Genomic DNA, 24143 nt, shown 5'->3' on the forward strand with positions numbered 1-24143 from the left:
CAGGTTCAAGTGATTCTCCTGCGTCAGCCTCCTGAGTAGCTGGGACTATAGGTGCGCACAACCATACCTGGCTAATTTTTGTATTTTTGTTGTTGTTGTTGAGACAGAGTTTTGCTCTTGTTGCCCAGGCTGGAGTGCAATGGTATGATCTCAGCTCACCACAACATCAGCCTCCCAGGTCCAAGAGATTTTCCTGCCTCAGCCTCCCGAGTAGCTGGGATTATAGGCATGCACCACCACACCTGGCTAATTTTGTATTTTTAGTAGAGACGGGGTTTCTCCATGTTGGTCAGGCTGGTCTCAAACTCCCAACCTCAGGTGATCCGCCTGCCTCAGCCTCCCAAAGTGCTAGGATTACAGGCATGAGCCACCATGCCCAGCAATTTTTGTATTTTTAGTAGAGACAGGGTTTTGTCATGTTGGTCAGGCTGGTCTCAAACTCCTGGCCTCAGGTGACCCACCCACCTCTGCCTGCCAAAGTGCTGGGATTACAGCCAAAGTGCTGGCATGAGCCACCATAATGGCCAACACTTACGTTCTTTTCTCTCTCTCTCTCCTTTTTTAGCACCCACAGGCAAAACAAAGAGGAGCCCTACTTGAATAATGCCAATACGCAGTCTAAATTTAAATGGGAAGACTTTTGTGATCCCCAACAGAACACAAATATGGTAAAGGAAAGGGTGTGGAATTGGGCATCAGACAAAACTGGTTGGAGTTTTTTTTCCTTGATAGGAAGGCATGGAATTTTTTTTTTAAATCAGCTACAACAGCTACTTGGGAGGCTGAGGCAAGAGGATTGCTTAAGCCCAGGAGGTCAAGGCTTCAGTGAGCCATGATCATGCCACTACACTCCAGCCTCAGTGTCAGAGCGAGACCCTGTATCAAAAAATATATACACAATAGTAATAACTTTAAGTTACAACACCCAAATGGTTGTTAAAATAATAAATATAAAAGACTTGGTAGAGTAGATGCTTAATAAATCATAGTCTCTCTCTCTCTCTCTCTCTCTCATAGAAGATTCAAGGCTTGAAGCTAGGAGATCTGACCCCTAGTGATGCAGGATTTTTCTTGGCCCCTTTCACAAATTCACAGAAGGTGTGCCTTGTCTACTCGGCCCACCACACTCAACCACTTGCAAAAGAGAGCACATGAGTGAGCAAGATCAAGATCCAGCCAGCCACTATGGGCACTGGCACAGGAGCAAGCTCTGTGTGGGGCCCACAGCCAAACCAGGCATGTCACCTTGAGCGGAACATGGCAGTGACCAGGTGAAGGTGCCCATGACCCTGAAGCCTCAAAGAGGGTGTTACAGTGCTCCTTTAGTTTCATCATGGACAGCAACATGTTAGTAGCTCAGTTGGTCCCTTGCCTTGTCATGTGGGATGGCTGCCCTCCGCTGGTGAGGGCAAAGGGCCAGTGTGACAGCCTTTCTGGGTACCTGTACTTGGTGGGTCCCAAGGTCTTGTTCAGTGTCCAAGAAGAATGAGGTCATCAAGAACAGAAAATGAAACACCGCATATTCTCACTCATAGGTGGGTGATGAAAAATGAGAACACATGGACACAGAAAGGGGAGTACTAAACACTGGGGTCTATTGGGGGGAAAAGGGGAGGGCCAGTGGGGGGGGGTGGGGAGGGATAGCCTGGGGAGAAATGCCAAATGTGGGTGAAGGGGAGAAGAAAAGCAAAGCACACTGCCATGTGTGTACCTACGCAACTGTCTTGCATGCTATGCTCATGTACCCCAAAACCTAAAATCCAATAAAAAATTAAAAAAAAAAAAAAAAAAGAAAGGGAACATTTATACACTCTTTATGGAATTTTAAGTTTATTCAACCATTGTGGAAAGGAGTGTGATGATTCCTCAAAATGATAAAAACAGAACTACCATAAAAAAAAAAAAAAAAAAAAAAGAATGAGGTCATATGGAGAATTGAAGGATGGTGGGCCAGGGAAGGATGGCTCATGCCAGTAATCCAAGCATTTTGGGAAACTGAGGTGAGTGGATCACCTGAGGTCAGGAGTTTGAGACCAGTCTGGCCAACATGGTGCAACCCCGACTCTACTAAAAATACAAAAACTTAGCTGGGCATGGTGGCAGGGACCTGTAAATCCAGCTACTCAGGAGGCTGAGGTAGGAGAATCACTTGAACCCATGAGGCATAGATTGCAGTGAGCTGAGATTGCACCATTGCACTTCAGCCTGGGCAACAAGAGCAAAATTCTGTCTTAAAAAAAAAAAAAGAAGAAGAAGAAGAAGGATATTGAGGGCAGAGAATTTTTTTGAGTGATGAAAATGACTCTCAACAGAGAGGGGAGCTGGAGAAAGGACAAGAAGGGCAGGTAGTCTTTGACAAAGTCAGGCCTTCTCCCCCTCTACTGACTGAGTCCGGCATCTTTATAGGCACAGGATGGGGAGTGTGTGCTGATGACTGGTTTGTGACTAAAGCCAAGACACCACTCAAAGGTGGGCACAACAGTGTAGAAAACCAATCAAGAAAGGATAGGTATATGTAAAATAGATGAAGGGTCGGGATCAATCAGAGGAAAGTATGCTAAACAGGAAGACAAGTTCTCAGTTTCATCCGAGTATTTAACCTGTGGCTTGGCTTTCAGGCTTTAAACTGTTTTGGGCCTGGAGGAGAGGTTTCACTGGGGACCCGCTTCTATCTGCCTAGGTATTTGGCTGCCTCCTGTCACTAAATTTACCAATTCACTAAATTTACCTGTCATTTACCAATTCACTAAATCATAGATCCAGAGTTAGAAAACATCTTCATACATATACCATTTATTTTAGCAGCCTGTGTTAAAGAAACTAAGGTTCATTGCTAAACTGGAGATCAAGTCTTCTTAGTTAAGTGCTCTGCCACAAACGTCCTCATTTGTGAAATTTGAAAAATAATATCATCCTCTTTTTGTCTCACAAATAGTATCTAATCATACATAAGCATGTGAGAGCTCTTTAAAAATGCAAGGTATTAGGCCAGGCACAGTGGCTCACACCTGTAATCCCAGCATTTTTGGAGTCTGAGGTGGGCAGATCACCTGAGGTCAGGAGTTCCAGACCAGCCTGACCAACATGGTGAAACCCCATCTCTACTAAAAATACAAAATTAGCCAGGCATGGTGGCACATGCCTATAATTCTAGCTACTTGGGAGGCTGAGGCAAGAGAATTGCTTGAACCTGGCAGGTGGAGGTTACAGTGAGCTGATACCGTGCCATTAAGCCTGGGCAACAAGAGTGAAACTCTGTCTCAAAAAATAAAATAAAAATGCAAGATATTAATTATTACTGGTTTTCATTTTAAATTTGTTTATACATTTTGAGATTTAAAAGATTTTCTCCCATCAAGTAAGCCAGAATAGAATCATACCTACTAAATTCTTTCTAAAATCTTTTCTAAATTCACACTCTTGAGAAAGAATAGAGCTTGGAGGAAGAGCTATTGTTGTAATTAATAGCACAATAATCAGTTTATCATTAAACCACTTAGGTCTCTTTGTAACAAGATTTCTAAGCTTTAGTAGTTGAATTTTACTTTACTTTATTTTATTTTATTATTTTGGAGACAGTCTTACTCTGTCACCCAGACTGGAGTGCAGTGATGCAATCTCAGCTCACTACAACCTCCGCCTCCTGGGTTGAAGTAAATCTCATTCCTTAGCCTCCCAAGTAGCTGGGACAACAGGAGTGCGCCAGCACACCCAGCTAATTTTTGTATTTTTAGTAGAGACAGAGTTTTGCCATGTTGGGAGACTGGTTTCAAACTTGTCCTTGAATGATCTGCCCACCTCAGTTTCCCAAAGTGCTAAGATTATGGACATGAGCCACTGCACCCAGCTGCTTATTTTATTTCATTTCATTTTGTTAATTTTTATTTATTTATTTATTTTGAGACTGAGTCTTGCTCTGTTGCCCAGAATGGAGTGCAGTGGTGTGATCTCGGCTCGCCTCCTGAGTTAAAGCAATTCTCCTGCCTCAGCCTCCCAAGCAGCTGGGATTACAGGCATGTGCCACCACACCTGGCTAATTTTTGTACTTTTAGTAGAGACAGGGTTTTGCCATGTTGGCCAGGCTGGTCTCAAACTCCTAACCTAGTGATCCACCCTCCTCGGCCTCCCAAAGTGCTGGGATTACAGGAGTGAGCATGTTGCTTCATGTCTGTAATCCCAGCATTTTGGGAGGCCAAGGTAGGAGGACTGCTTGAGCTCAGAGTTCAAGATGAGCTGGGACAACATGACAAAAGCCCGCCTCTACTAAAAATACAGAAATTAGCCTGGTGCTCTGGCATGTGCCTGTAGTCCCAGATACTTGGGAGGGTGAGGTGGGAGGATCAAATGAGTCCTGGAGGTTGAGGCTATAGTGACCTGAGATTGTGCCACTGCACTCCAACCAGGGTGACAGAGTGAGACCCTGTCTCAAAACAAGCAAACAAGCAACACCGACTCAAAAAAAGTAAAAAAAAAAAAAAAAAGGCTGGGCGTGGTGGCTCAAGCCTGTAATCCCAGCACTTTGGGAGGCCGAGGTGGGTGGATCACCAGGTCAAGAGATCAAGACCATCCTGGTCAACATGGTGAAACCCTGTCTCTACTAAAAATACAAAACAAAAAAAAAATTAGCTGGGCATGGTGGCGTGTGCCTGTAATCCCAGCTACTCAGGAGGCTGAGACAGGAGAATTGCCTGAACCCAGGAGGCGGAGGTTGCGGTGAGCTGAGATCACGCCATTGCACTCCAGCCTGGGTAACAAGAGCGAAACTCCGTCTCAAAAAAAAAAAAATCAATTAATTGTAGTTCTTTATAATAAATAGTTATAGAGATTCACTCATTTAGGCAAAAGGAAATTTTAATGTCTCCTCTTTATAATGACTTTAGTGAAGGAGTAAACGAAGGGATACATTTATGAGATGAGAATAGGACATTTGCGAGGCTATTCCTAGCTCTGTTTTTAGTGAAAATGAGATTCCTGCCCATGGCTGAAACAAACAAGATAAAAGGCCTCCTCCCTACTGGAGTATCCATACATAAATCCTAGGCTGATCCTTTACTTCAGGTCTTCTACCTATCTTTCTTGACTCTTCTGAATCCTCCATTCCCTTCTCTAATCTTGTTGGTCTTAATTTTAAGTATTCCCTTCTTTAAAGAGAACATGGGTTTCATCAGGCTGGGAGTAGGAGAGTAGTTTCTGGAACGTGGCTGGATGCTAGGCTAAGGTGTAGAGGCCAACGCCTCCCTAGTGCACAGAACTGGAGGAAACAGGAGAGGTCTGGGTATTTGTTCTGCCATTGACTTTAACATCTGGGCTTCAGGTTAAGTCACTTAACAGCTGGGCTTACGGTTCACCCACAATAAAGGCTGCAGTAAACAGCTTCTAGTTGTAAATATCTGATTCTAGGCTGAGTGTGGTGGCTCACGCCTGTAATCCTAGCATTTTGCGAGGCCAAGGCGGGTGGACCACCTGAGGTCAGGAGTTCAACACCAGCCTGGGTAACATGGTGAAACCCTGTCTCTACTAAAAATAAAAAAATTACCTGGGCATGGTAGCAGGCGCCTGTAATCCCAGCTACTTGGGAGGCTGAAGCAGGAGAATCACTTGAGCCTGGGAGGCAGAGGTTGCAGTGAGCTGAGACCATATACCATTGCACTGCACTCCAGCCTGGGTGACAAGAGCAAAACTCTGTTATAAAAACAAACAAGCAAACAAAAAAACAAAACAAAACAAAAAACAAAGGCCAGGCACGATGGCTCACACCTGTAATCCAAACACTTTGGGAAGCTGAGGCAGGTGGATCATGAGGTCAAGAGCTCGAGACCAGCCTGGCCAATATGGTGAAACCCTGTCTCTACTAAAAATACAAAACTTAGCCAGGTATGGTGGCACAAGCCTGTAGTCCCAGCTACTCTGGAGTCTGAGGCAGGCGAATTGCTTGAACCTGGGAGGCAGAAGTTGCAGTGAGACGAGATCGTGCCATTGTACACCAGCCTGGGTGAAGAGCGAGACTCCATCCCTGCTCCAGCCCACGAAAAAAAAAAAAAAAAATTAGCTGGACGTGGTGGTACATCCCTGTAATTCCAGCTACTTCGGAGGCTGAGGCAGGAGAATTGTATGAACCCAGGAGGTGGAAGTTGCAGTGAGGCGAGATCACGCCACTGCACTCCTGCCTGGGCAAAAGGCAAGACTCCATCTCAAAAAAAAAAAGAAAAAAAAGTCCAATTCTGTAGGTGGTCCTAACATAAGTATCTCTAAGCACAGCCAGAGGTGGTAGAAAAAAGAAATGGGATGGATATAACAGGTTGGGAATAAGGGAGAAAAGGTTATAGGTGAGGCTTGGTGTTCTGAAGGATGGGAGAATATGCCACTCCAAATGATACCACTTTGGAGCAAGAATTATTACTATTTTTTTGTTTTGTTTTGAGATGGAGTCTTGCTCTGTCTCCCTGGCTGGAGTGCAGTTATTAAAGAGTCTTTCTAATAAACCAGTAAAGGTAAATATTTCCCTGTGAGCCACTCTAGCAAATTAATGAAACCCAAAGGGTGGATGGTTGGAGCCCCAAATTGAAACCTGTTAGAAGTTCAGGGTACCTGAACTTGTGAATGATGTCTGAAGGGGAGAGTAGTCTTGGGGACTGAGCCCTCAGTCTGTGGGATCTGAGGCCACCTCCAGAAAATAGCATCAGGATGGAATTCAATTAGGGGACACCCAGCTGGTGTCCGCTGCTTGGGGTGTGGGGGAAAAAACCCCCACACATTTGATCACAAAACTCTTCTGTGTTGACCATGTTGTTGTGAGAGTAGGGAAAAACGGTTTGAGTTTTTCCTCGGTTTTTCTCTTGTTAATCTATCTGATGTCAGTTTAATGCTCAGGCCCAGAGGAGAACCCCTAAAAGGGGAGAGGTAAAACTTTGCCTCCTTTCCAGTTCCATGCCAAGAAGCTGCCCTTCCGGCGGTAGAACTGGGCTTGTGGGATGGAGATGAGAACAGTGATTCTCAACTCTACTTTGTTTCATCTCAACTACTCCTTTGCCATAAGATTACGCAAACATAATGCAGCCAAATTGTATGGGAGCTTGTCCTTTCCTGGATTATTGTGAGTGAAGCTTGATTTGAACCCATAATTTGTTAGTAACTTTTACAGAAAATATGCAATCAGATAAACCAAGGTCCCCTCTGTATTTTATTGCTCTCCTGTTACTAATTTCACAGGATTTTAGAAACACAAGCAACGCTGTGGAGTCAATGTGGGAAGGCAAAGAACAGGAGAGTTCAGTGAGAACGAGATCCGGGAGGAGGCGACGGAGATGGGTGAGGGGTCTTCTCCGCCGCCAGGCGGAGCCGAGAAGCAGGGGGACCCCGCACGCTGCGCGAGGCGCGGCCCTGGACTGACTACATTTCCCAGTCTCCGTCGCTCCGCGCTGCGCGGCCCCTCGGCTGTGGGCCCCGCCCCGTCGCCCCGGCGGGCCCTTCGCACCCGCCCGACTTCCCAGCGGCCCTGTGCGGCCCGGGCATGCCCAGTGCGGGCGCAGTGGCCCCGGCCCTGGGAGCGCCCCGGCGGAGCTGGCCCGCGGTGGGCAAGGGGCCGGGCTGGAACCGCGGCGGCAGAGCTGCGGGTAGGTGCGGGCTTCGCCAAGCCAGGCCTTGGGGGCGCCGCTCCGCCCATACTGAGCGGATGCGACCTGGAGGGCAGGCAGGGCCCGAGCGTGGGTTGGTGGGGCTGCCGGCGGGGACCCCTCGCTGGAAGGGGCAGGATGGAGCCGGACGGGGTCAGACGCTGGGCGCATCTCCGGGCGAGGTTGCCCCAGGTGCGGCGCGGCTATTTTTAGCTCCCCGTGTGACCCGGAGTGTGCGTGGTCCGCACCTCGTGCACAGCTGTGCCTAGGGAGGGAGACCAGTTTTCAGCCCAGTTGCCTAGGAGCTGTGAGGAGACGGGCCCGAGTGGACCCGCGGACTCGGAGGCAGCCGGTGGAGCCCCGTGGGAAATGAGGATGTTTACCTTCCCTGTACCTGGAGTGGACTGTGACAGCTTCCTGCTTGTGAGACTTGGGTTTAGTGACAGAAATGAAAGTGCAGGACTGTGCCTCAGCAGATGCTTACTAGCTTCTAGTGACTATTAGGAATTTAATGGCATTTGTGTTTCCAGGTTTGAGAGGTTATTTGTCCATGGGATGGTCGTGTTAAAACAAAAATCTTCATTGCAGAGCTTAAGTAAAAACAAGTCTCGACCGAGGAAACTAACGTTAGGACACCACGGTTCTGAGGTTCACGGTCGCTGCCATTCATTTGCTGTCAGTCTGGGCAAGTCATTTAATTTCTGAGACTTGGTTCTCTCACCTGTTAAATGAACCAGATGCATCTTCATCTATCTAGCTCAGCTGTAGGATTCCCCGTGTCAGTCAGTCAGTCAGTCTCTGTGTGTGATCTCAATTGTGGCAAGTTATTTTCCTCCATGCCTCAGCTATCTGTCAGATTGGGTAATTCACCAAATATTCCTGTAGGAAGGATGTTGGGATCTAAGTATAAAAGTGAAATGATTTATCCTTCATAGGCCACTCTTGGTCAGGAGGTGCCCAGCCACTTGGTACACGCAGAAACCAGGTGTTAGCTGGCCAGGGATCAAATGACACAGCTGTTGTGGACTGAGACAGAATGTTTCAGGTTCCCTGTCAGTTCCCTGTGAGAAATCCAGGCCAAGTAATGGGCTTCCTTAAACGTCCAAGCTGGCTCACTTTAGTGGGGTTGTGTTTTAAGTTTTTTTCATGCTGTTTTTCTCTATTAGATGCAAGAACTCTATGAAGAAGTTTAGAACTCTTAATTTATAGATGAGCAAGTGGCAGGTTAAGGGAGTGGATTTGTGAGTCTTTACAAACTAGTGTCTTGCATATCCCTGAGCATTTGCTAGTCATCTAGCTCAGCTGCCCTCACCACAACCCTGAGAACATGTATGTATGGCTGTACCTACGCGATTGGAACTCTGAGGTGTTCGTTTTCAGGAGTGAACAGTAGGAAGTATTAACAGAAGTTTAATCTTCTGTTAAACTTCTAGAGACATCTATCTGAAGTCAGCCCATCTGTGTAGAATCTGACCTAAGAAGCAGAGGGCATACAGTGTTGTGCAAATTGTCTTACTGCCATATTCCCTGCTTTTCCAGTTCTGAATGGCATTAGTCTAGTTGGGTCATTGAAGAACAGTTTGGTGAAGTGGTTAAAGGTCAGAGAAAGTGTGCTTGTGTTTTGAAATTGAAGGTTTGTACAAGCTTGTGAAATTCTGTCATTGTATTATGGTCATACCTTATAAATTGAGAATACTGCAACTTGGTTTAGTGAGTGTTGAGAACGTTAGAATATTAAGTTCTTAAAAATGCCTGAAAGTGGTTTTCTATTCACCTTAAAAGTCATCTTACGTTATATATGAGAATAGTATATTAAAAGTATTTATGGCTGGGTGTGGTGGCTCACACCTGTAATTCCAGCACTTTGGGAGGCAGAGGCAGGCGGATCACGAGGTCAGGAGGACAAGACCATCCCAACCAACATGGTTAAACCCTATTTCAACGAAAAATACAAAAATTAGTTGGATGTGATGGTGTGTGTCTGTAATCCCAGCTACTTGGGAGGCTGAGGCAGGGGAATGGCTTGAACTGGGTCAGCAAAGATTACAGTGAGCCGAGATCATGCCACTGCACTCCAGCCTGGCTACAGAGTGAGATTCTGTCTCAATTAAAAAAAAAAAGTATTTATACACATGAACTCTCAAATTCTTAATTTTTGAAACTAGATATGCCATTCACCTGAGACATACAATGGGAAAGCCTTACTGTTTTAAAGACTGTTTATACATATGAACTTTTTTGAGGCTTAGTTTAAAATCCACTGTTTATTGCATGTTAAAATTATATCTGTATATATTTAAAGTTAGAAAACATAGAGAATACCTGTTTGGAAGTTTTGGTAGGCAATTTCATGTCATACCTTAAACTTTCATGTGTACCTGAGGGCTCCGTATGACTGAAGCATGTGTTTAGTAATTTTTATAAGAACTTTTATCTTGCTCTTGTATTTTCATTCAAGTATTTGAAGGTATCCAGCAAACATAAAAATTGCTTAAGAGGATATTGAAATGTAATTATCATTCACCTCCAAACCCTCAAAAGTGCTTAGAATGTATAGGAGGGATAGTAATGGGCATTGAGGGTCAGAGGAGGTTTACTGGTCAAGACCATATATACCCCGTGTAAAAATGAAATGTTGGTGAGTGGATTCGAAAAGAATTAGGGATTTTAGGTTTCAGCTGTACAGGAATAGCTTTACTTGATTCACTCTGTTAGTGCTAGAATCTACTGCTATCTTACTAGAGCTACAAGTATGTGAGGTAATCATATGGAAATATTCATGAAGTAACTTATTATGTTCCATCAGTTTCCAGGTCCTTCATGATGAGAGATTGGGGGATACTTCTCTCTCCTCTGTATAGTTGATAGTTTGGTGGTGAAGAGATGGCTGACAGTGTCAAAACCTTTCTCCAGGACCTTGCCAGAGTGAGTACATCTTGTTTCTAGGAATTCATCTCTTGGCCTTTTTTGCTGAAGGAACTATCTAGAAAATCCTGTGCGGTTTTTGGAACTTTTGTCATATTTTTTGGGTTCTTTACATACAGATTATTATTTTAGACCACACTACTCAAGAGATAGGTATTGTTCCACATCTTGCAGGCACTCTCACAAGTGCTTGGAAGACCTCTTCAGTGAATGTCTCTAGTATTGGGACCCTGGTCATCTTGGCTTCAGAGCTTTTTTTTTTTTTTTTTTTTTTTTTAACTTTTTATTTTGGAATGTGTTTAGATTTACAGAAAAGTTATAAGGTAGTACAGGGAGTTCCCATATATCCTTCATCAGCTTCCCTTAATGTTAATATATAACCATGGTACATTTGTCAAAACTATACGAAATTAACATTGGTACAGTACTATTACCTAAACTAATTAATTCAGATTTAAATTAGAGAACCTATCTCTTTTTTCCCTAATTTTTCATATAGTTTTTTAATAAGTTTTTTTTTTTTTTTTTAAGTAGAGATGGGGTTTTGGCATGTTGCTTAGGTTGGTCTTGAGCTCTTGGGTTAAGTGATCTGCCCACCTCAGCCTCCCAAAGTGCTGGGATTACAGGCATGAGCCACTGCACCCAGCCAGAACCTTTTTCTTCCCATTCTACAAGCTGTGCAGGTGAGGGGGATGCTCTAGGAAAATGCCCTATAAAGATTTGCTTAGGACCCAGTCATCCAAATTACCAATAGCCCAAAAGTCCACTACTTTTAATGTATGTCTGAAGTCTAGTAATGTCCCAGTTGTAACCCCCTCTTTTTATATTTCCACTAGCATGAGAGAGGCCAGTTCTTGGAGGAGGTAGGTTCTTTCTTTAGTGGGAGAGTTTAACAGGTTACCTTTATGGCCAGGGGAGGTGGCTCACACCTGTAATCTCAGCACTTTGGGAGACCAAGGAAGGATTGCTTGAGCCCAGGATTATAAGGCAGCAGTGAGCTATGATGGTACCAGTGCACTCTAGCAGAGTGAGAAAGTAAAAAGGTTATTACTTTTGATCAGAGGGAAGACTGAAAGGATATCTTAGAAGGTCTAAAAATACTTTATGCATATGATCTACTTTTTTTTCTTTTTTTTTTTTTGAGGCAGAGTCTTGCTCTGTTACCCAGACTGGAGTGCAGTGGCTCTCTGCAACCTCCACTTCTCAGGTTCCAGTGATTCTCCTGCCTCAGCCTCCCAGGTAGCCGGGATTACAGGCATGCACCACCATGCCTGGCTAATTTTTGTATTTTTAGTAGAGATGGTGTTTCACCATGTTGGCCAGGCTGGTCTTGAACTCCTGACCTCGAGTGATCCACCTTCCTCAGCCTCCCAAATTGCTAAGATGACAGGCGTGAGCCACTGTGCCCAGCTGCATATGATCTACTTTTAACACCTTTACCTTGTTGTCTTGCCATTCGTGTGCTATAAAATTTCAACCCTCCCAGCCTGGCCAACATAGCAAAACCCCTGTCTCTACTAAAAATACAAAAAAAAAAAAATTTAGCCAGGCATGGTGGCACACACCTGTAATCCCAGCTACTCAGGAGGCTGAGGCAGGAGAATTGTTTGAACCTGGGAAGCGGAGGTTGCAGTGAGCCAAGATCACCCCACTGCACTGGGTGACAGAGCAAAACTCTGGTTAAAAAAAAAAAAAAAAAATCAACCCTGTGTTGGTTCTACAGTTCTACAGTGTGCTGTTTACATGTTTGTCTTCCTCATCATACTGTGGATGTCTTAGAGGTGAGGATCCTATAATCCTAGCATGTACTAGGCCCTCAGCCATTTGAATTAACTATCTTAGATAGAGGGAGTTTCCTGATTTAAAAAATTAATGGTGGAAGATTTAGAAGCTAAAAGCAAAATTAAGAGTAAAATTACTCAGACAGAAAAGATCAAAGGCACACTGTGCCAACTTATGCTCCTGTCAGCAGATAATACATAAACTTGTCCATTTCTCTGTATTCTAGCTATTATTTCAAAAATTTATTTTGTCTAATAACAGTAGGCGAGAATGCCATCCATTCTTAAATCCAGCTTGGCCATTGCTTCCAGAGTAACTTTTTCTGCCTTCTAATGAAGTTGAATACCCCAGTGCTGACACTCTACTTGGGCCGTACATCTCTTGTGGTACTTATTAAACTATGTGTGCTTGTTTCTGCAGCACATGTACTAAAATTGGAACGATACAGAGATTAGCATGGCTCCTATGCATGACGTGCAAATTCACGAAATGTTTCATATTTTAAAAACATTTTTTTTTAAAAAACCTATAATGTAATTTTTTGGTTTACTTGTGTGCTTTTTCTACTAAGTTATAAGCTTCTTGAGCATTTCTATATGACAAATATATAGCTTATTGAAGATATGCAGTACATGGGTGGGGGATGGATGCATGAGTGAATTCTTAGCCTTCGGGAGGCTGAAGCAGGAGGATTGTTTGAGGCCAGAAGTTTGAAACCAGCCTGATGAACATGTGAGACCCTCATCACTACAGAAGAAAAATTTAAAAGTTAGCCAGGTATGGTGGTGCACATCTGTATTCATAGCTCCTTGGGAGGCTGAGGCAGGAGGATTATTTGAACCCAGGAGTTGGAGGCTATAGTGAGCTGTGATTGAGTCACTGCACTGTAGCCTGGGTGACAGAGCAAGTCCCTGTCTCAAATAACAACAACAACAACAACCTTTTCTATAGGGAATCAAAGACTCCATCTGGGGTATTTGTACCATATCAAAGCTAGACGCTCGAATCCAGCAGAAGAGAGAGGAGCAGCGTCGAAAAAGGGCAAGTAGTGTCTTGGCACAGAGAAGAGCCCAGAGTATAGAGCGAAAGCAAGAGAGGTAAGGAGTGCATGCCTGATGTCAAAATGTCCAAGGGAGGGAAAACCCTACATAGTGACTTGACATTTCAGTACCAGATCTTTTCTTTTGTGCTTTTTCCCAGAAAAATGTTGCAAATGACTTCCCCTCTGCCCACAACATTGACTTAAACTAGAGTCTAACAATAATCTTTGCTAAAAATGTCATGACATTAAATCAGAATGCTGAATAGAGAATCACAAAATATTTGGTTTGATAGATACTTCTAGAGAAGCCTGTGTGGATTTATGTGTTAATAGAAGAACCTCTGCCCCACACTTTCTCTTTTCATCTTTTCTAACATCAGACTTTAGAAAATATTTTTCTTTTAAAAGCTAGTTCCCCCAAAATAAATAAATAAATATATATATATTTGGAGATGGAGTCTTGCTATGTCACCCAACCAAGCTGGAGTGCCGTGGTGCAATCTCAGCTCATTGTAGCCTCTGCCTCCTTGGTCCAAGCAATTCTTCTGCCTCAGCCTCTGAATAGCTGGAAGTACAGGTGAGCACCACCACGCCTGGCTAATTTTTTGTATTTTTTAGTGGAGACGAGGTTTCACCATGTTGGCCAGGCAGATCTTGAACTCCTGACCTCAGCTGATCTGCCCACCTTGGCCTCCCAAAGTGCTAGGGTTACAGGCATGAGCCACTGTGCCTGACCATTTTTTGGTCTCATTGACTCATTTTTTCTCATTGACCTTAGAACGTTGGGAGAACATGAGGTACTGAAAAATAATATAGTACCCACAAAAGATAAAATGAACTGAATCACAATTAGGAAATAACTTATGCCTTATAAACTGAATACATGTGGTCTTTTCCAGTGAACCACGTATTGTTAGTAGAATTTTCCAGTGTTGTGCTTGGAATGGTGGCGTGTTCTGGGTAAGTTCTTCTTTAAATTCCAGGTGCCTTATAAGCATCTTTAGATTGTTGCTGGGTTGATAGTTATGAACTGTTTTTTTTTTTTTTTTTTTGAAACACTGAGACAAATAGCTTTCATCTGCTGATGTATGCTTAGGAATATAACTCAGGAGTCTGCATCTGCAGTGATTTTATTCCCACTCAAGAAAGCACACTTGTATGTAAACAAACATCACAGCCCTGAATATACACTTTGTATTGTTTCTAAAATGACTCATTCACAAGTATTATAGGTAGCAGTTTCTCTTCACACTGTCTAGACGTTTTAAAATGCTAACAGCAACTATGGGGAATCAGAGGGGAAGGGCAGACAAGAACAAGGTTCTCCCTGCTTCTGCTTATAGTGATCAACAAGAATTAATTACCACTGAAACCTATAGCAGAGAAGACTGCCTGCGATTAACTGAGAACCAGTGCAGGCTTAAGTGAAATTTCGGTACTTTGAAGAATGGGTAGTTAAATATTTCCTTTGACTTAGAATTTAGAGTAATTCAAAACATCTTAATCTAAACAATTCACAGATGTTTTCATATGTTAGCTTTAAATTTAATTAATATGTATTCCTGTGTACTTAGTACATGCCTGTATTTTGGCCTGAATACTATTTGAAATGTTTTTATGCCCCCAAAGGTTTCATTGTTTTATAGGCAGTATCAAGTTTGTATCTCTCAATTGGAGTGTTGAGAAATAGAAATGGATAGGGTTTCAGTGCTTTTTCAGGCCTGCTGATATATTTCATTTTTGGGGGGATGGAGTCTCACTCTGTTGCCCAGGCTGGAGTGCAGTGGCATGATCTCATGTCACTGCAACCTCTGCCTCCCAGGTTCAAGTGATTCTCCTGCCTCAGCCTACCCAGTAGCTGGGATTACAGGCATGCACCACCATGCCCAGGCAATTTTTGTATTTTTAGTAGAGACAAGGTTTTACCATGGTGGCCAGGCTGGTCTCAAACTCCTGACCTCAAGTGATCCACCTGCCTTGGCCTCCCAAAGTGCTGGGATTATAGGTGTGAGCCACTCCACCCAGCCTAGGCTTCCTGATTTATAAAACACACTCCCATCTATAAAATCATTACACTAAAACTTGAAGCTCCTGTTTTAAAGACTGGCTTTTGATGTTTGCCTTGTTGCTTCTTTTCTTTAGTTCAGTCTCCTCTTGTTTTATCGAGTATTTATTCCTGTGCTTCAGTCAGTAACAGCCCGAATCATTGGTAAGTACATACCCTGCTTCTTGTCTGTTGGAGACGGAGTGGGAGATATTTCAATCTCCCTCAGTTTACTGAACATTTCCTGTGTATCAGGAGCTTTCACTGTTTTTGTTTTATTCTTCTTAAAAATTTATATTTAGTTATTCCCCTAAAGACTTCAGACGAGAGCGTTAGCTGTTTTTTAACTCAGACCTTTCAACAGCCTTTTAAGATGGGTACTGTTATTCTGTCCATTTTATGAATGAGGAAATGGAAGTTACCAAGGTTAAACCATTAATAAGTGGCAGAGCTGAGATTTAAACCCAGAAGGTATCCTGCAAATATTGTACTGGTAATCACTGTGGCATCTCATTAACCATCACGTAAGCAGATTTGTGTCAAGATAAGCAGCACATATCTGTGGTTTATTTGAATTGGAATTGTGGCCAGAATGTGGTGTGTCTATTATCAATTAGACTTTTTGGGATAAGTATAGTGATGTGCTGGCAAGAACTGGAAAGATCCAGGAGGAGACAGAGAATAGTCACGAGATGGGGGTTCCACATTTGGTCTTCTGGGTTTCCATTTCTCCATTTCTGATAACTCGTTTCCTCTTTCTTAGGTGACCCGTCACTACATGGAGATGTTTGGTCATGGCTGGAATTCTTCCTCACATCAATTTTCAGTGCTCTTTGGGTGCTCCCCTTGTTTGTGCTTAGCAAAGTGGTGAATGCTATTTGGTTCCAGGTAAGTCCAGGGCAGAATGGAGTCTGGGTCCCACAGCATGATTGGTTGACAGATGACAAGTTTCAGCCTGTGAAGTTAGTAGGCATGTAGGGGGGCATATTTTTCAGCCTTAATGTTTTTTGGCCAAGAGGCAAAGTGATCTTTGTGTTCCTTTTTTGTTGTTGTTGAGACTGTCTCGCTCTGTTGCTAGGCTGGAGTTCAGTGGTGCGATCTCAGCTCACTGCAACCTCCACTTCCCAGGTTCAAGTGATTCTCCTGCCTCAGCCTCCCAAGCAGCTGGGATTTCAGGCACCTGCCACTACACAATCTGCTAATTTTTTTTGTATTTTTAGTAGAGACAGCGTTTCACCATACTGGCCAGGCTGGTCTCAAACTCCTGACCTGGTGATTTGCCCATTGCAGCCTCCCAAAGTGCTGGGATTATAGTCATGAGCCACTGTGCTCAGCCTTTTTTCTTATAGAATGGAATTATTTTCTCAGCATCTCATTGCCAGATGTCTGGTGCCTTTTCTTTCTTTCTTTTTTTTTTTTTGGAGATAGGCTTAAGTGCAGTGGCGTGATCTTGGCTTACTGCAACCTCTGCCTCCCTGATTCAAGCAATTCTCCTGCCTCAGACTCCCAAGTAGCTAGGACTACAGGTGTGTGCCACCATCCCCAGCTAATTTTTTTTTGTATTTTTAGTAGAGATAGGGTTTCACCATGTTGGCCAGACTGGTCTGGAACTCCTGACATCTTGATCTGCTAACCTCGGCCTCCCAAAGTGCTGAGATTATAGGCGTGAGCCACTGTGTGAGCCACCGTGTAAGGCAGTGGTCCTCCTACCTTAGCCTCCTGAGTAGCTGGGACTATAGGCACATGCCATCACACCCAGCTTATTTTTAAATAAATCTTTTCTTAACTGGCAGCTCTAGTGGCAGACCAGTGGCCTTAGCTTTAGGGATGTATATCAAGATCATTTAATTTGTGTTTTGGTACACTTTCTCTGTTACAGGATATAGCTGACCTGGCATTTGAGGTATCAGGGAGGAAGCCTCACCCATTTCCTAGTGTCAGCAAAATAATTGCTGACATGCTCTTCAACCTTTTGCTGCAGGCTCTTTTCCTCATTCAGGTGAGAATGGTCTTCTGGCACACAGACAGCTTTATTTAAAAAAAAAAGTTTCACTAGAGGGAGCTTCACAGAGTATTATAGAGTATTATATGCTGGTGGGAGGTAATATTTTTTAAGTTTTTTTTTTCCACAGAAATAAGAATTTAAAAATTGAATTTACCTGCTCTTTTCTGCTACTCTGGTTATTTTCCAGTCCTGCCAGGTGGAAACTTTTTTTTTCTTTTTATAGTTATGCCAAACTTTTTTTTTTTTTTTTTTTAAGAGACAGGGTTGGCTGGGTGTGGTGGCTCATGCCTGTAATCCCAGCGCTTTGGGAGGCCAAGGCGGGTGGATCATCTAAGGTCTGGAGGTTGAGACCAACATGGTCAGGCTGGTCTCAAACTCCTGACCTTAGGTGATCTACTAAAAATACAATAATTAGCTCTACTAAAAATATAAAAATTAGGTGTGTATGGTGGCAGGTGCCTATAATCCCAGCTACTTGGGAGGCTAAGGCAGGAGAATCTCTTGAACCCAGGAGGCGGAGGTTATAGTGAGCTAAGATTGTGCCATTGCACTCCAGCCTGGGTGACCAAAGCAAAACTCCATCTCAAAAAGAAAAAAAAGACAGGGTCTTATTTTGTCACCTAGGCTGGAATACAGTGGCACAATCATAGCCTCACTACAGCCTCAAACTCCTGGGCTCAAGCAATACTCCTGCCTTAGCCTCCTGAGTAGCTGGGACTGCAGGCACATGCCATCATGCTCAGCTTAATTTTAAACTTTTTTTGTTGCGACAGGGTCTCACTTTGTTGCCCAGTCTAGTCTTGAGCTCCTGGCCTCAAGAGACCCTCCTGCTTCAGCCTCCCAAAGTGTTGGGATTACTAGCATGAGCCACTGTGCCAAGCCTGTACCTGGCATTTTAGAAACTTGAGAAGCAGCTAGGAAGCTATCTCAGACAGTCATGATTGGAGAATGGCAGGTAAATGGTGTTAAATTACCGAGGCTTTGGGATTAAGATTTTCCATATTTGTTCTTCAGGGAATGTTTGTGAGTCTCTTTCCCATCCATCTTGTCGGTCAGCTGGTTAGTCTCCTGCATATGTCTCTTCTCTACTCACTGTACTGCTTTGAATATCGTTGGTTCAATAAAGGTAAGTCCATCTAAAGAAATCCAGAAAATGGAGGCCCAGTTGGGAAATACTACTGCTAAGCAGACTTCTTAAACTACTCAGTAGGCTCTAGGCAATCCATCTTAGGAGGGATGCGGTCTCATTGGCAAGAGGGAGCTTACATTCAGCTTACTGGGTTTAACTCTCAACTTTGAAGCTGGGGGATGTGGTAGTACAGCATTATCTTTTTGGTGCTTAACGTGATATATCTTTGACTGGGATGTAAGATGGCATAAATGAGCATGAGTTGTTCTAAATTAGAGAAACTGAATTGATGTCAGCATCTGGATTCTTTTGGGGGTGTTTTAGAAAGACCTTCAGATATTTACCAGGGTGTGTGTAAGTTGAAAGAGGTTAACTGATATTTACAGGATGGCATCCTCTGGATTTGCTATCTTGCTTAGTTCCTGACAAAGGATGCTGGTGCTGAAATTCTTAATTCACTTAGCCTGTCAGCTTTGAAATTACGATTATGGAATTGTAAAAAGCTTCACGTGCTTTATATCAGATTCGTACACTTCTAATTTACATGCTGTAGCTCTGTTCTAAATCTGTACCTAGGCCAGGTGCGGTGGCTCACACCTGTAATCCCAGCACTTTGGGAGGCCAAGGCGTGTAGATTGCCTGAGGTCAGGAGTTCAAGACCAGCCTGGCCAATATGGTGAAACCCTGTTTCTACTAAAAATATGCAAAAATTAGCTGGATGTGGTGGCGGGTGCTTGTAATCCCAGTTACTCGGGAGGCTGGAAGAATCACTTGAACTTGGGAGATGGAGGTTGCAGTGACCTGAGATTGTACCACTACACTCTTGCCTGGGCAACAAAGCAAAACTCTGTCTCAAATAATAATAAAAAATCTGTACCTAAAACTCATGGTTTGTCTACCATAGTTTAGTCACTTGACTAAAAGGAAAAATAGCAACTAATTGTATTGGCTTTCTTGTTTTAGGAATTGAAATGCACCAGCGGTTGTCTAACATAGAAAGGAATTGGCCTTACTACTTTGGGTTTGGTTTGCCCTTGGCTTTTCTCACAGCAATGCAGTCCTCATATATTATCAGGTAATTTGGCTAGAGGGATTTGAAGGAGACTAGTAAAAATTCATGAAGTCGGTACCTTTTATTTGCTTGGTTCTATGTTATGCATTCTACAGTTATTTGTCCATCAGGAGACCTGCAGGGTGTTTCTACACTTGTTAGCATGAAGATCTAGTCTGCATGTCCCTATATCCCATATTCTTTTTCTATGTTGCCTCCTGGAGAAATTTTTGTTATTTTGTTTTTTTTTTTTGAGACAGAGTCTTGCTCTGTTGCCTAGGCTGGAGTGCAGTGGCACAATCTTGGCTCACTGCAACCTCCGCTTCCTGGGTTCAAGTGATTCTCCTGCCTCAGCCTCCTTAGTAGCTGGGATTACAGGCATCCACCACCATGCCCGGCTAATTTTTTGTATTTTTAGTAGAGAAGGGTTTCACTATGTTGGCCAAGCTGGTCTTGAACTCCTGACCTCAAGTGATCCACTCGCTTTGGCCTCCCAAAGTGCTGGTTTACAGGCATAAGCCACCACCCCAGTCCATAGAGCAATGTTAAACATACCCAGTGCTTAGAAAAATCTGTTCTTTTTGAAAGATGCGGTTGATGGGCCTGGTGCTGTGCCTCACGCCTGTAATCCCAGCACTTTGGGAGGCTGAGGTGGGCGGATTACCTCAGGCATTCCAGCCTGGGCCAAAAGAATGAGATTCCATCTCAAAAAAAAAAAAAAGATGTGTTTGATGAAAGATGTGTTTGATATATTGAGGTTTCATCAAGCCATTACATTTATACTGGAAGCAAAGGAACTTGGAGCATCTAATATCTTCTCCAAAGTTATGGCTGTTATGAAGGTGACTAATTATTTCTTTTCATTTTATTAACAGTGGCTGCCTTTTCTCTATCCTCTTTCCTTTATTCATTATCAGCGCCAATGAAGCAAAGACCCCTGGCAAAGCATAGTAAGTATTTGCCAGTGATGAAGTTTTGCTGTGTAAAGGATTGGGGCTGTAACACCAAAGTTATGTCAATGAGGCTTTATTTTATTTTTTTTTCCAAAATTGATCCATTATACACATTCAAGTAGAAGGCTGTATGATCTGGCCACATTAGTTTATTGATAACAGTAGTAAAATATGTTTTAAAATGAGTTTTTAGCAATAATAAAGGTTTTATCACTTCGAAGAACAGCTCAGTCGGTCTTTGATCAGTTTTGGTTAAGTCTGTGGATACTTGCATTAGAGACTTAGGTTTGCTTTGGGTTTATGTATGCTCTTGCTATACAGCAGTGCTCACTATTTATCTTAAGAGGAATATTTGACTTTCTTTTAAAACTCTTCTTCCTGCAACCACAGATAGAATATACCTTCAGACATTGCTTGAAGTCTGTACCCTGAAGTCAGCCATAGAAAAGTACTTCTCAGTTGAACTGTGATTCAGTGGAAAAGGAAAATAAAAAAAATAAAAAAGTACTTCTCAAATCAGAATTAATACTATTTCCTGTAAGAGCCACAATACTTGAGTGCTAGTAACTGCATAACATTGATGGCAGCAGCAGAGCCCAGTGCATTCTTTTTTGTTTTTTTGAGACAGTGTTGCTCTGTCACCTGGGCTGGAGTACAGTGGCACGATCTCAGCTCAGTGCAACCTCCACCTCTTAGGTTCAAGCAGTTCTCCTGCCTCAGCCTCCCGGGTAGCTGGAATTACAGGCACATGCCACCATGCCCTGCTAATTTTTTTCTCAAGTAATCCATCTGCTTCAGCCTCCCAAAATGCTGGGATTATAGGTGTGAGCCACCATACCTGGCTCCAATGCATTTTTAGTTGCCTTTTCCATCCATGTATCTAATATCTGTATTTCCTTGATCAAATTTCATTTGTCTTGTCTTTCCCTGTGTAGTTTTAATATCAGGTAAGTTGTCAAATAACAGAAATAACTCTGAGTAACTGGGGAGCTAACAAGATGGGTTTCTTGCCTTTTAGTCTCTTCCAGTTGCGCCTCTTCTCCTTGGTGGTCTTCTTAAGCAACAGACTCTTCCACAAGACAGTCTACCTGCAGTCTGCCCTGAGCAGCTCCACTTCTGCAGAGAAGTTCCCTTCACCGCATCCATCTCCTGCCAAACTGAAGGCTGCTGCAGGCCACTGAGTTGCCTGCCATCCAAAGGGGATGGGCAGGATTGGAAGGAGGCTGTGGCAGCTCTTTCCTTGTTCACCTCCCCCTGCTAGGGAAGGCAGGACCCACTCTGCCAAGGGCCCTCTGTATATTCCCTTCTCTCTGAGGAATTGGGAGTTTTTGTCTTTGGTGCACGTAAGGCAGAATGTTTCCGACACCAGTGTGTGGATTTTTAACATCACCGTGAGTCTGAAAGGACCACAGGTTTTTCTGCAGCTGTTTTCTAGCATTTGCCAGTCCTTGTGCCTGGACTGATTTGAATACTTTGTTTTTCTCCCTGTGCCATTTACCCTCCCACCTTTCCATCCTGCCTTCTGCCACCCTTGGATGAATGGATTTTGTAATTCTAGCTGTTGTATTTTGTGGATTTGTTATTTTTGTTGTTTTTCTGTGAAGCACATACATTGGATATGGGAGGTAAAGGAGTGTCCCAGTTGCTCCTGGTCACTCCCTTTATAGCCATTACTGTCTTGTTTCTTGTAACTCAGGTTAGGTTTTGGTCTCTCTTGCTCCACTGCTAAAAAAAAAAAAAAAAAAAAAAGGGCCTGAAGAGATGAGATAGGAGGAAAAACCTCACAGCCAGATCTGCTGGGTTTTGAGGAGTGATTTTCTTTCTTCCCTTTGAAGGGGAAAAAGCTATTTTCACTGGTACATTTAAAGTCCCCCAACTATGGGGAAGTACCAATTCTGGACAAGTGCCACTGCAACAACACTAAACCTGAACTTTTCAAATCTGTTGGGGGTGGGAGACGGTGGGTAGAAATTTACTGTTGGCCACTGCCAGGTCTGTTTGATATTTCAAAGGAATATTGGGTGCTGCAAATAAGAACTGAAGGGGTAAACGTATCAAACCTGTGATTGGTTGATGTTTTCCTGTCATTTTAAGAGATTAAATGTGGGGGACAGATGTCAAAATACTTGTACAATTTTAAAATGTCACAATTAAATGTGAGCTGGTTTCCCACAAAATGTGTAATGGTTGAATTTGCAAATTATGACCTTGAGAAGTGTATTCATTGTCTTGGAGAATTTAGTTATAGGTTTCAGAAATTAGCCCTGAAAAAAATTCCTTGAGAAAGGCTGGATTATATGATTATAATCACATTTCTATTTGGTGGGAGACTTAGATTGCTATTTGTTCTAAAGTCTATATGTCGCTGGGGGCAGTGGCTCATGCCTGTAATGCCAGCACTTTGGGAGGCCAAGGCAGGTGGAGCACCTGAGGTTGGGAGTTCAAGACCAGCCTGGCCAACATGGTGAAACCCCATCTCTACTAAAAATACAAAAAAAAACATTAGCCGGGCATAGTGGTTCACGCCTGTAATCCAGATACTGGGGAGGCTGAGGCAGAAGAATCACTTGAACCCAGGAGGCAGAGGTTGCAGTGAGCCGAAATCATGCCACTGTACTCCAGCCTGGGTGACAGGGCAAGACTGTCTCAAAAAAAAAAAAAAATTCAAAACTATTCTGCCTAAGCTGTATAACCTAAAGGAGTTAAAAGGAAGCTGACTTTCGGTCAGTGTAATTTACACCTCTGTAACAATGAGAGCCATTCACCAGTACAAATTTTAGATGGACCTCAAATGAGTGCAGAACCACTGAAGAATCAAGTGGGGGAACTATGACTTAATCATGTAACAAGTATTTGAGCACCAACTCTGTCAGGTACTCAGCAAGAGACTGGGGACTGAAGGGTGAACCAGAAAGATATGATTACTGCCATCTAGGACCTGACAGTCCAGTGAGAGACAAGCAAATGAACATGCAAAAAAATTTAAGAATTATATAATCAGCTATTTTTCCATAGATCTCAAAGCTGGATAGAACACTGGAATTCAGATAATCTTTGAGTAAGATGAGCAGGTCAGGCCATATGTTCAGCCTTTCCTTGTACTCATTCTGATTTCAAATGTAAATATTCTGTACTGCTTTGAGACCTAAGAAGAAAAAAAGACCACTTCATCATTTAGGTAAGTTCCTCTAACTATTCCTCTTCACGAGGAATCAACATTGGAATCATTTCAGCAGCTTTTCCAAAACAACAGCACCTGGCCCTGCAGGAAATTTACATAATTATGGAAACAAAAGGTAACTTAAGATTTTTTTTTTTTTGAGACGGAGTCTTGCTCTGTTGCCCAGGCTGGGGTGCAGTGGCATGATTACGGCTCACTGCAACCTCCACCTCCCAGATTCAAGCAGTTCTGCCTTAGCTTCCTGAGTAGCTGGGACTGCAGTCACATACCACCACGCCCAGCTAATTTTTTGTATTTTTAGTACAAAAAAATACTAAAATATTGTATTTTAGTACAGGGTTTCACCATGTTAGCCAGAATGGTCTCAATCCCCTGACCTTGTGATCCACCTGCCTTGGCCTCTCAAAGTGCTGGGATT

At 43.2% G+C, this 24143-nt stretch overlaps 1 protein-coding gene and 1 pseudogene across 5 annotated transcripts; both read left to right on the forward strand.

The window, feature by feature from the left end:
• Positions 1-7497: 7497 nt before the first annotated feature.
• EI24 (EI24 autophagy associated transmembrane protein) lies at positions 7498-22721 on the forward strand. Of its 5 annotated transcripts, XM_009007064.5 has the most exons (12): positions 7498-7613; positions 10420-10538; positions 11375-11401; positions 13272-13417; positions 14262-14322; positions 15505-15571; positions 16170-16294; positions 17286-17405; positions 18426-18537; positions 19504-19615; positions 20467-20541; positions 21563-22721. In XM_009007064.5, exons 2-12 carry the CDS (start codon positions 10497-10499, stop codon positions 21723-21725), a joined length of 1050 nt encoding a protein of 349 aa, XP_009005312.3. In that variant the 5' UTR covers positions 7498-7613; positions 10420-10496; the 3' UTR covers positions 21726-22721. The 5 variants fall into 5 exon arrangements, with proteins under 5 accessions (XP_009005312.3, XP_078195900.1, XP_009005313.3 ...); XM_078339774.1 differs by lacking the exon at positions 20467-20541; XM_009007065.5 differs by lacking the exon at positions 11375-11401.
• On the forward strand, positions 12725-12824 carry LOC118145934 (U6 spliceosomal RNA; annotated as a pseudogene).
• Positions 22722-24143: the final 1422 nt, after the last annotated feature.

The sequence above is a fragment of the Callithrix jacchus genome, chromosome 10, assembly GCF_049354715.1.
Source record: "Callithrix jacchus isolate 240 chromosome 10, calJac240_pri, whole genome shotgun sequence".
Lineage (NCBI taxonomy): Eukaryota > Metazoa > Chordata > Mammalia > Primates > Cebidae > Callithrix > Callithrix jacchus.

Excerpts from the sequence above, each read along its gene's own strand:
- EI24 (XM_009007064.5), top strand. The coding sequence starts at position 10,497 with ATGGCTGACAGTGTCAAAACCTTTCTCCAGGACCTTGCCAGA. Across the intron at positions 15,572-16,169 it reads AGTAACAGCCCGAATCATTG|GTGACCCGTCACTACATGGA; the intron begins GTAAGTACATAC and ends CCTCTTTCTTAG. Across the intron at positions 19,616-20,466 it reads CAGTCCTCATATATTATCAG|TGGCTGCCTTTTCTCTATCC; the intron begins GTAATTTGGCTA and ends TTTTATTAACAG.